The sequence below is a fragment of the Microtus ochrogaster genome, chromosome 8, assembly GCF_000317375.1.
Source record: "Microtus ochrogaster isolate Prairie Vole_2 chromosome 8, MicOch1.0, whole genome shotgun sequence".
NCBI classification, from domain to species: Eukaryota; Metazoa; Chordata; class Mammalia; order Rodentia; family Cricetidae; genus Microtus; species Microtus ochrogaster.
Genome location: NC_022015.1, coordinates 38,275,820 through 38,286,187, shown reverse-complemented (window position 1 = coordinate 38,286,187; position 10,368 = coordinate 38,275,820). Strand labels below are relative to the sequence as shown.

At 50.0% G+C, this 10,368-nt stretch overlaps 1 protein-coding gene across 1 annotated transcript in view; it reads left to right on the top strand.

Annotated features, from left to right (window-relative positions):
* Window positions 1–9,602, top strand: part of Lrp5 (LDL receptor related protein 5) — a 109,469-nt gene extending 99,867 nt beyond the window's left edge. Inside the window, exons 20-23 of the mRNA XM_005351622.2 lie at window positions 1,231–1,467; window positions 2,087–2,226; window positions 6,028–6,125; window positions 9,172–9,602. Coding sequence (XP_005351679.1) covers window positions 1,231–1,467; window positions 2,087–2,226; window positions 6,028–6,125; window positions 9,172–9,433 — 737 coding nt within the window. The 3' untranslated portion in view covers window positions 9,434–9,602. The remainder of the gene's footprint in view (window positions 1–1,230; window positions 1,468–2,086; window positions 2,227–6,027; window positions 6,126–9,171) is intronic.
* Window positions 9,603–10,368: the final 766 nt, after the last annotated feature.

Here is a 10,368-nt window from a genome sequence, read left to right as displayed (position 1 = left end):
GACTTTCAGTTCCAGGTTACAGTCCGCCATTGTGGGGAGGTCAGGGGAAAGACTCAGTTCCAGGTTACAGTCTGCCATTGTGGGGAGGTCAAGGGAAGAACTTTCGGTTCCAGGTTACAGTCCGCCATTGTGGAGAGGTCAAGGGAGGGCCTCGAAGCAGCTGGTCACAGTTAAGAAAAGAGAATGAATGCATGCATGCCTACTAATCAGCTCTTTCTCTTTTCTTACACAGTTTAGGACCCAAACCCAGTAGTCTGGGTTTTTCCATGTCATATGCCATACATAACCCTTGAGTAACATGGACTATAACACCCAAGGATGTGAGTGTTAGTGCTAGATAATAGGTGGTCTGGGCAGACAGGAAGGCTTCCTGAAGACTGTCAGTCAGACAGGAAGGAACTGGAATTCCAGAGAGGATGTGATGATTTTCTGCCTGGGTCTACTCCATCTACCCCATAGGGACCAGAGCAGAGATCTCTGCTGCTGGAAAGGAGGGCATAATGGGAAAAGGACATTTCTCATGGACTTAGAAACCATCACAGCTTAGATGCCTTGGGCACTGACTCTGGAGTGGCCTGGTTTAGATGGCAGAGTTGGGTGGCTGATGTCTTCTGCTGGGCAGGTCTGTACATGGACTGCCATAGGCCTGATGTTCACACTCAGGCTCCATCTTCTGAGACAAAAGCTTTTTCCCAGCTCTTTCATGTTGTGGGCAGTTAGGAAGGAATGGAGTTGATGTCCTTGGGAATGCTGTGTCCCAAGGTAAACATTTTTTTTGTCAGCTGAATCAGGGACGTGTCTTTCACACTCTGGTGGCCTTGCAATTGAGGTGATATAAAAGTTGCTCTGCTCCCTATAGACCCCAGAAGACTGATACCCAGCTGCTCACACTGACTCCAGATCATACCATCCTGCTCTGTTATCTCACGACATGGGCTAACTCAGGAATACTTGCTGCCAACCTTCACCAGGCATGGTGCTGGGCAAAAGCCTGTGAGCACAGGTTAGGCCATTGGAAATGAGGCAGAGTTGGCCAGGCAGAGAACAGGGTTGAGCAGGCTCAGGAGCAGCAGACAGTTGTCCTAAAGTGAGCCATATCCCATGTCCCTAGCTCATCTGCTCCTTCCTGCAGGTGCCAAGTTTGGGCAAAGGCAGCCCCGCTTGGGTTCACAGCATGTTCCATGTGGAAGGCCATCACTTTGGGGTTAACATGAGTGATTTATCCAACAGAAATCAACAAGCCACCCTCCGATGACATCCCAGCCCACAGCAGTGCCATTGGGCCTGTCATTGGCATCATCCTCTCTCTCTTTGTCATGGGCGGGGTCTACTTTGTCTGCCAGCGAGTGATGTGCCAGCGCTACACGGGGGCCAATGGGCCCTTCCCCCATGAGTACGTCAGTGGAACCCCTCATGTGCCTCTCAATTTCATAGCCCCGGGTGGCTCACAGCATGGTCCCTTCCCAGGTAAGGAGCCTGAAGCTGCCTCTCTGATAGAGGAGGTTTGGGGAGTTGTCTGGGAAACGCCCAGAGGGCCACCCACAGAGACACAGTTTGTGTTTGCAGATGCCCAGGGCAACACTTTCTGCTTCAGATCCTATCAGTAGTATGGCAGGCCCATCTCTGGGCCTTATGAGGGCTGAAAGTGCCTGTTCACTCAGGGTCCACCATGGAGGTGGCCCAACCCTATACAGCCTTGGCTTCCTCTCTCCTGGCCTAGTCTGTCTTCTCACTAAGCCAGCCTCCTTGAACTGCAGTATCTAGAGGTTGATGTGACCTGGCTCATCTTGGGGGTGGAGGGCAGGGCTTTCCAGGGGCTGCCGTGATCTCCGCATCTCAGCATTCTCAGCATACCTGAGCTCTGTCTGCGTGGTATCTCTGTACTCAGCCCTACACAGGGCTCCCTTCTGCAGGCTTCCCAGGAGTTACTGTGAGTCTGCATGTTTTGTAGAGACCTGGGTAGCTTGCCCTGATATAGCCAAAGACCTGTGTCCGTTGGGATACGTTCACCTGAGTGGAAATTTCATGGGCATCAGGGCCCAAAGCGGGAGTTTGCTCATTGTGACCTGCCTCTCCTTCCCCACAGGCATCCCATGCAGTAAGTCCATGATGAGTTCCATGAGCCTGGTGGGGGGGCGGGGCAGCGTGCCCCTCTACGACCGGAATCACGTCACCGGGGCCTCATCTAGCAGCTCATCCAGCACAAAAGCCACGCTGTATCCACCAGTGAGTGAGACAGGCTGATAAATGGGTGACAGTGGGGGACTCCTGTCAGTGCCAGCTGGCTCCAGGGACTTCCTGAGTGGGAGATCTTTCTAGAGCTAGTAATTCTTCCAGTGCCCCAAAGAATGGTGGTGCATGCTCCCCCTTTGTTTCCCTTACTGGTGCCGTTGTTTTCTGAATAGAAAAGGGTGGTTATGGAGATGGTCTGCAAACACATATGTCCACAAAGGGACGTGGCTTTGTTCATAGCGTGTTTGCCTAGCATGTTCAAAGCTCTAGACTCCATCCCTAGTTCAACACATACCGGGACTAGCGGGTATAGGGGTGGAGGCAGAGAGGTGAGGAACCCAGGATCATCTTTGTCCATACATCCTTGTTTATACAAGAAGTTTGAGGGTCTAGGGCTGGAGAGATGGCTCAGTGGTTAAGAGCATTGCCTGCTCTTCCAAAGGTCCTGAGTTCAATTCCCGGCAACCAACCATCTGGAATGAGGTCTGGTGCCCTCTTCTGGCCTGCAGACATACACACAGACAGAATATTAAATAAATAAATGTTAAAAAAAAAAAAAGAAGTTTGAGGACAGACTGGGATGCATGTCTTCCTGTCTCAAAAACCAACATATGTGGCGGTGCACACTTTTAATCCCAGCACTTGGGAGGCAGAGGCAGGAGGATCTCTGTGAGTTTGAGGCCAGCCTGGTCTACATAACAAGTTCCAGGAAAACCAAGGCTACTTAGGAAAACATTGTCTAAACAAACAAACAAAATACAAACAAACAAAAAAAAATCAAAGACAAAACTCAAAGAATAAAAGAAACACAGAAAGCTCTCACCTCCAATTCCAGTTATTCCTGGGACTTTCTGGTGTATAGGCGGTTCTCTCATCTTGCATCATGGTCCTCACTGCCTTGCTGGGCCCATCTAGCCCAGGAGAACGTCTCTCGTCCCTACCAGGAATATTTGTGACTTCCACCATGGCCTCAATTTCTTGAAAACAGATGGTTATCATCCAAAGATGGTTATACAACCAAGCAGTATAATTTTTGTGGCTAAAATATTCTGTGGAGCCTTTCATCTGATTTTAGGGGGTGCTGTCTCCCAGCCTCATCCTACGAGGAAGAGATTGTGGAGAGTGACTGACCAGCCCTCTCCTGTGAGGGAATGTTCTCCCTGAGGCAAGCTGAGGAGAAACCTTGTCTGCAGAGTGGCTTGCTGCACTGTATGAATCTTCTCCCATACCTGTGGGAATACATGCCAGCATCCCTTCCCACTGCAGATGCTAAAAACTACAGATAGTGTCAGGCAGACACACACTGGTTCTCCCTGTACAAAGACCTGTGGTCAAGTCTGTGATTTAATAATAAGTCTGAATAATCCTAATAATATCCTTCAGTAAGTTATTATAGGGCTGACAGGATGGTTTAGCAGGGGAAGGTGCTTGGCACCAAACTTGTCATTGTGAGTTCAGTTCCTTGAACCCACATGGTAGGAGAAGACCGATTCTCTGAAGCTGTCCTCTGACTTCCACACGTGCTATGGCACATGTGTTGCTGGGCACTGGTGGCACACTCCTTTCATCCCGGCGCTTGGGAGGCAGAGGCAGGTAGATGAGAGTCAAGTCAGATTATAACCATTTCCAGGCCTGTGTTGGCTGTGGTATCAAACCCTAGAGGGCAAAACCACAGTGAGGGGCCGTAGTGGCAGTGTCCTTGAAGATCTTGGTGCTCGGCTTTGCTTCCCCAGTTTTTGCAGCTTACACAAAGGCAAGGACAGCCCCTTGTATGTCTTCCAGGGTCTCCCCGGGGAGTCCACATTGCCAAGGATTCACCCCTCCCTTTTGGGGTGTCCCTTGTTGTCTGTCTGTTGTCGACGCCTTATCATGCCTCTCCTCATCCTGGGCGGATGGGGCTGAGGACAGTGTTATCTCTGGGTGACAGGATAGGAGCTGAGTCTTCCGAAAGTTCCGGAGTCTAATTTTAGGGGCCAGCATCTAGAGTTTAGAAACCCCTGTTGTGCCGGGCGGTGGTGGCTCCAAAACCACAGAGAAACCCTGTCTCGAAAAAACAAAACAAACAAACAAACAAAAAGAAACCCCTGTTGTTCTTGTACTCTCCACAGCCTCCACAACACAAGGCTACCCTTTCTTGAGTTGCAGCCCTGCACTCAGTGGGCTGAGCATACTCACAGCTCTGCAGAAGTAGCTCAAGTGCTCCCAAGTAATGGGATTAAAGGCATAAGCCACTACTGCCTGGCTCTGGCTTTTTTAGTCTGGATCAATCTTGTGTAACCCATGGTGGCCTTGAACTCACAGAGAGCCTTAGCCTCTGCCTCGGAATTAAAGGTGTGTGCCATCACTGCCTAGTCTCTATGGCTAACTAGTGGCTAGCTCTGCGCTCTGATCTTCAGGCAAGCTTTACTTGTTAGATTATAAACAAAATATCCTCACAGGCACCCTTGGCTTGCACTTGGTGTGCCCTGTGTACATTCCATTAGCGCATCCCTAGGAGGAGTGTGCTTAGGAACCACAGTCTGGCTCATCCTCAGAAACGCAGATGTGATTCCCCTGGCACTGTCTTTTCTGTGTCACGGGTGGGTCAATGGGAGCTGTCCCAATCTTAGTGCCTGGGTCTTGGCACCTATTTGGGTGCCTTAGTCTATCATTTTAACCTCTATTGCTACAGGAGACACAGTTCCTCTTTGTGCCAGCAGAGGGCCACACTTTCAAGACTTGCTGTCAGCACTCCACGGTTTATTTTGCCTCATGGGTTCAGAGTTCAAAGGCTTCAGCCTGGAGTTCCTTGCCCAGCACTCTTGGCAAAACATCATGGGAGAAGTGCTTCATGAGCTAGGAAGCAAAGAGAAAGCGAGCAAGGGGCTGGGAGGAGGTGCTTCTACAGGGACCCACTTCTTCCAAGAAGGCCCCGTTTTGTACCTTTTGCCACCTCCAGTACCTTCATATTATTTCTCTTTTCTTTCTTTTGTTTTATTTTTTATTTTTTTATTTTTATTTTTTTGGTTTTTCAAGACAGGATTTCTTTTTGTAGCCTCGGCTGTCCTAGACCTCACTCTTTCCCAGACTGTCCTCAGACACACAGCCTGCCCTTGTCTCCTGAGTACTTGGATTACCGCCTGGCTCTATTATTTTTCATGTAGGGATTGATCCATCGATTGGGTCACAACACTCAGGATGTAGTCAGAGACATACCGAGAGGTCCCTGCTGCCATCAGTGTCCATCAGGGCACATTCTCACAGTCCAGGGTGTCTTCTTATCACAGCTGGGGTAGGTGGTAGGGCAAAGCTCCCTGAGAAAGGGGTGGGGCCGCTCCCTCCTTATCCAACCTCTTTGTTGGAAAGTGCTCCAGCAGGGACTTGGGGCGTCCTGAGCAGGAGCTAGGTCACAGGCAATGGCAGAAGGTGCAGGAGTGAAAGCCAAGTGCAGTCAGCATGAAGTTCCCGAGGAAGCAGAGAGGTGCACACGGGCAGGTGGAGACAACAGGTGCTGATGGAGGAGACCAGAGCTCTTGGTGTTCGTGGCCAAGATCTGGTTGTGGTCCTGAGGGGTCTCTATTGCCAGCAGTGATGCCTGGGAAGGACAAGGACAGCTGGGTGGAAAGCACTCTGTCTCCATGCCTGTGGCCACCATCAGCTCTGGGGAAGATGGCTGATGTTTCCCTTCTGCTTTCTAAGTTCACTAGCTCTAGAGAGGTCTGTGGACCATGGGCTGAGAACAGACCCCAGGCTGGCAAGGTGGAGGGGTGGTTTAGCCAAGGGAGGCCTGGAATAAACCCTGCTTGCTCTCTTTAGATCCTGAACCCGCCACCATCCCCAGCTACAGACCCCTCCCTGTACAACATGGATATGTGTTACTCTTCGAACATCCCAGCCACTGCCAGACCATACAGGTAGGAGTCTATCCTTGCCTTCCATAGGAAGGAGGGTCTCATCTTCATCTTCCTTAAGGTGTGTCTCATGGGTTCTATCTTTCCCATTTCACTCCACTCTCTGGGTCCTCAGGGTTGCCTGTGTGTGAGCTCAGGGCAGGCTAAGTATTGCTTAGACACCAGGTGATTTTTTTTTTTTTTTTTTGAGTCATGGGTTCTCTGTGTAGCTTTGGAGCGTGTCTTGGAACTTGCTCTGTAGGCCAGGCTGGCCTTGAACTCACAGAGATTATCCGCCTGCCTCTGCCTCCTGAGTGCTGGGATTAAAGGCATGTGCCACCACCTGAACTCAGCAAGTACATCTTCTTAATGGGCTTGGGACACCTTGGAACACCTTGGAGCATGGCCTTGAAGGAATCCAGCAGAGTATTTGCACCCATTGGGGGAAACCAGTGCTTAGGCTCCAGTCCCTGCTGTGACCCACCACAGCTATTGGCCCTGGCGACCCTGCCCACCATGATGCCAGGGCCTCAGAAGGCTCAAGTGTGTGTTTAAAAATCGCTGTGATGAGCCGGGCGGTGGTGGCGCACGCCTTTAATCCCAGCACTCGGGAGGCAGAGGCAGGCGGATGATCTCTGTGAGTTTGAGACCAGCCTGGTCTACAGAGCTAGTTCCAGGACAGGCTTCAAAGCCACAGAGAGAAACCCTGTCTCAAAAATCCAAAAAACAAACAAACAAACAAACAAACAAAAAAAAACACTGTGATGCTGGTCCTTGGTCAGAGCCTGACAAGGTAACCTCTGTTAGGATTATTATTGTTATTATTTTTTTAATTATTTGTATGTGCCTGAGGAAGTCAGGGGATCCCTTGGAGCTGCAGTTACAGCTAGTTGTGAGCTGCCTGGTGTGAGTACTGGGAATCAAACTTTGGTCCTCTGCAAGAATAGTTCATGTCCTTAAACACTGAGTCGTCTTTCCAGCCCAAGGGATGATTCTTGCTTTTTTCTCAAAACAGTGGTTTCTCTGAGCCTGAGAAGTCCACAAGCTGGCTTAGCCTGACTCTGACCACCAAGTTACCTTTATTTTGGGGTCTCAGACCAAATTCCATGAGTGAGAATGCTGTTATGAGCCATTCTTAATCTTGGGGTGATGTAAATACATAGCCTACCCCTCTTCAGAAGGTCCCAGTGGTAAACTAAACAATTCCACCAAAACTCACACCAGGGAACCAGTGAGTTTATTGGTCTGTCTTAGAGGACTATGGTGACCTCTCCCCTACCAAGTCCCCACACTGGAAAGTCTTCTCCCAGCATGGATGGAGTTATCCCAGGCCAAACACATTTTGAGTAGAATTGCCTATACATGACTGGGAGGTTCGGAGGGAGCCACAAGTGAGGGTTCAGTGATCCCCTCCAGCCTCTTTTCCTATGAGGAAATATCAGTAGTAAGCAGGACCCCAAGTGATGGATCCCTAGAAGCGGGCCCACCTGCTTTAATGAAAACAGCTGGGCGTGTTGCTCAGAGAACCCACATTCTACAGCAGAGTAGCCACAGAATATAGAGGAGAAGCAGGATCCAGGGACACTGCTGTGGTTGCTGTAGCTAATCAGAATCTTAGGGTGCAAGGATGGGCATAACTCACAGGGCTACCTTCTAGGTACTCTGGGCCTCAACCCCAGAGGAGCTACCTGCCAAGGCAGGTAGAGAGGGCCTGGGTCCCTGGCCTACTGGGCCTTCCAGTGTGGCCCTGCCTGCCATCTAGTGACCATTTCTGGGAACTCTTGCACCAACTTGTCAGAGACTGCAGCCCTCTTTATATTGCTGCTCAAGGACCTGTGGTGGATTCCTAGTGTCAAAGTATAACACCAGTCCCCAGACTAGAAATAGCTGTGCCTACAAAGCCATTTCTCCAAGTCTCCCACCTGCCTGTCTTTGCTCTGGGTCCTACTCCAAGGCACTGTCCTTTCCTTGGCCTGACCTTGCTGAGGCTGAGTTGTGTGTTGCCACTATTTCAGCCTCCCATTCCTGTTCATGGTGACCCCAGCATGGTGGGTCCTGGCTCTGAAAAGATACCATGATCCTGGCTTTGGTGAGTTCAGGACACGGGGCCTGACCCAGAGTTTCTGCACCACTGCAGGAGACTGGAAGACGTCACCAAGGTCAGGGCGCTATAACTTAAGACATGACTGTTCCAGAACCACATATCCTCAACAGTTGCAGAAAAGAGCATGTGTCAATAGCTATTAAACACTTTCTCCTGTGGACACTTATGCTTCTAGCATGTTCCACATAGAATCTTACTTCATCCTTACAAAAGCATCTTAAGAAATAAGGCTGGGGCCCTGTGGTCGTGGCGGCACGTGCCTTTAATCCCAGCACTCGGGAGGCAGAGGCAGGTGGATCTCTGTGAGTTTGAGACCAGCCTAGTCTACAGAGCAAGATCCAGGACAGGCTCCAAAGTTACACAGAGAAACTCTGCCTCAATAAACAAACAAACAAACAAACAAATAAATAAATAAGGCTGGAGATGATCTGTCACACAAGCATTGGGAGTGGAGTAAAAGGCCACATATAGTGGAGAGTTGCTGTAGTCCCAGCGCCAGGGAGGCAGAGGCAGGATCCTGGGGGCCAGCCAGCCAGTCCAGCTAAATTGATGAGCTCCAGGTTCAGTAAGAGCCCCTGCCCAAAGGATAAAGTGGAGAGAGATGGGAGGACACACTTGAGTTTGACCTCTGACCTCCATACATGGGTACATGCATCCTCACACATACATATGAATATGCATGTACATACCCAAAGCAGAAAGTGTTTCCTTTTGAGAAACGGAAGTTTGGAGGTTAAGTTAGCTCCTCCCAAAGTCAGCGAACAGGTTCTGCTAATTTGTTGTCTAGAAAGGGATCAGGGACCTAGTTCTTACCAAGCCCTGGCTGTGGAGGCGGGGTGGGAGAAAGAGAAAGTGAACTCTAAGTTATGCCACCTAGCAGACCTTGCCCCTGAAAGCTTGCTGAGGACAAGCGGTTCAAGGGCTTTGTATTGGCCCACCTGCCAACCTCCTCTCTTTTCCCTCTAGACCCTACATCATCCGGGGCATGGCACCCCCAACAACACCATGCAGCACAGACGTGTGTGACAGCGACTACAGCACCAGTCGCTGGAAGACCAGCAAATACTACCTGGACTTGAATTCGGACTCAGACCCCTACCCACCCCCACCCACCCCCCACAGCCAATACCTGTCTGCAGAGGACAGCTGCCCGCCCTCGCCTGTCACCGAAAGAAGCTATTGCCACCTCTTCCCGCCTCCTCCATCCCCCTGCACGGACTCGTCCTGACCTCGGCTGCCCACCCCAGCCTCGCTGCCTCCCTGTAAATATTTTTAAATATGAACAAAGGAAAAATATATTTTATGATTTAAAAAATAAATATAATTGGGATTTTTTAAAAATGAGAAATGTGAACAGTGATGGGGGTGGGCAGGGCTGGGAAAACTTTGTACAGTGGAGAAATATTTATAAACTTAATTTTTTAAAACATAACTGCCATTCTTTTGTGCTTTGTGAATATTTAAGTTGCCTATTCCCAAAGAATGAACGGTCCCCCACTTGGTGGCTGTTGTGTGCATGTTCTCCTACGCATGGGTATCCCTTTATCAAGCCCCCTCAAGCAGAGACATAGGTCGAGCCAGTGGAGTGAACTGACCTGTACAGAATAGCATATCATACTCTGCAAAAGGCTCAGGGCATTTCCTGTTTTGTACTGGATTCCTGGGATTCAAGCTGGGTTGGCATGCTGGCTCAGCCTGGTGCCAGTCATGAGGTCTGAGGCCAGGGCAGCCCATCTGACCCTTCCATTTGTGTAGACCCCATTGGATTGAGCTTCACGCTGCCAGACTGTGGTTGTTCTGGTCATGTCTTAGACAATACCCTTTGTTCGCAGAGGCACTGAGGCAGCAAAATCTGAGGTCTGTCTGCATCTTCATCTGGGAGGTGCTGAAAAACATACAGAGAGGCCTGGTCCCTGTCCTGGGGAGCGATCTCCTATCTGTGACAGGTCATAAAATAAGCTGTGACTTGGAGTATAAGGAGGGTGGGTGACTATTGTGTCCTGAAGGTCAAAGGGCAATGTCCTGTCACCTCAGCTTCAAGATTGACCTCAATTGTGGTGTTGGAGAGAGGACCGAGAAAGACTATACTCAGTATTGGGTGTGGCAATTGCTGTGACTGAAAGAGAAAATCTCAAAGGTCTCTCCCAACAGAGTACTGAAATT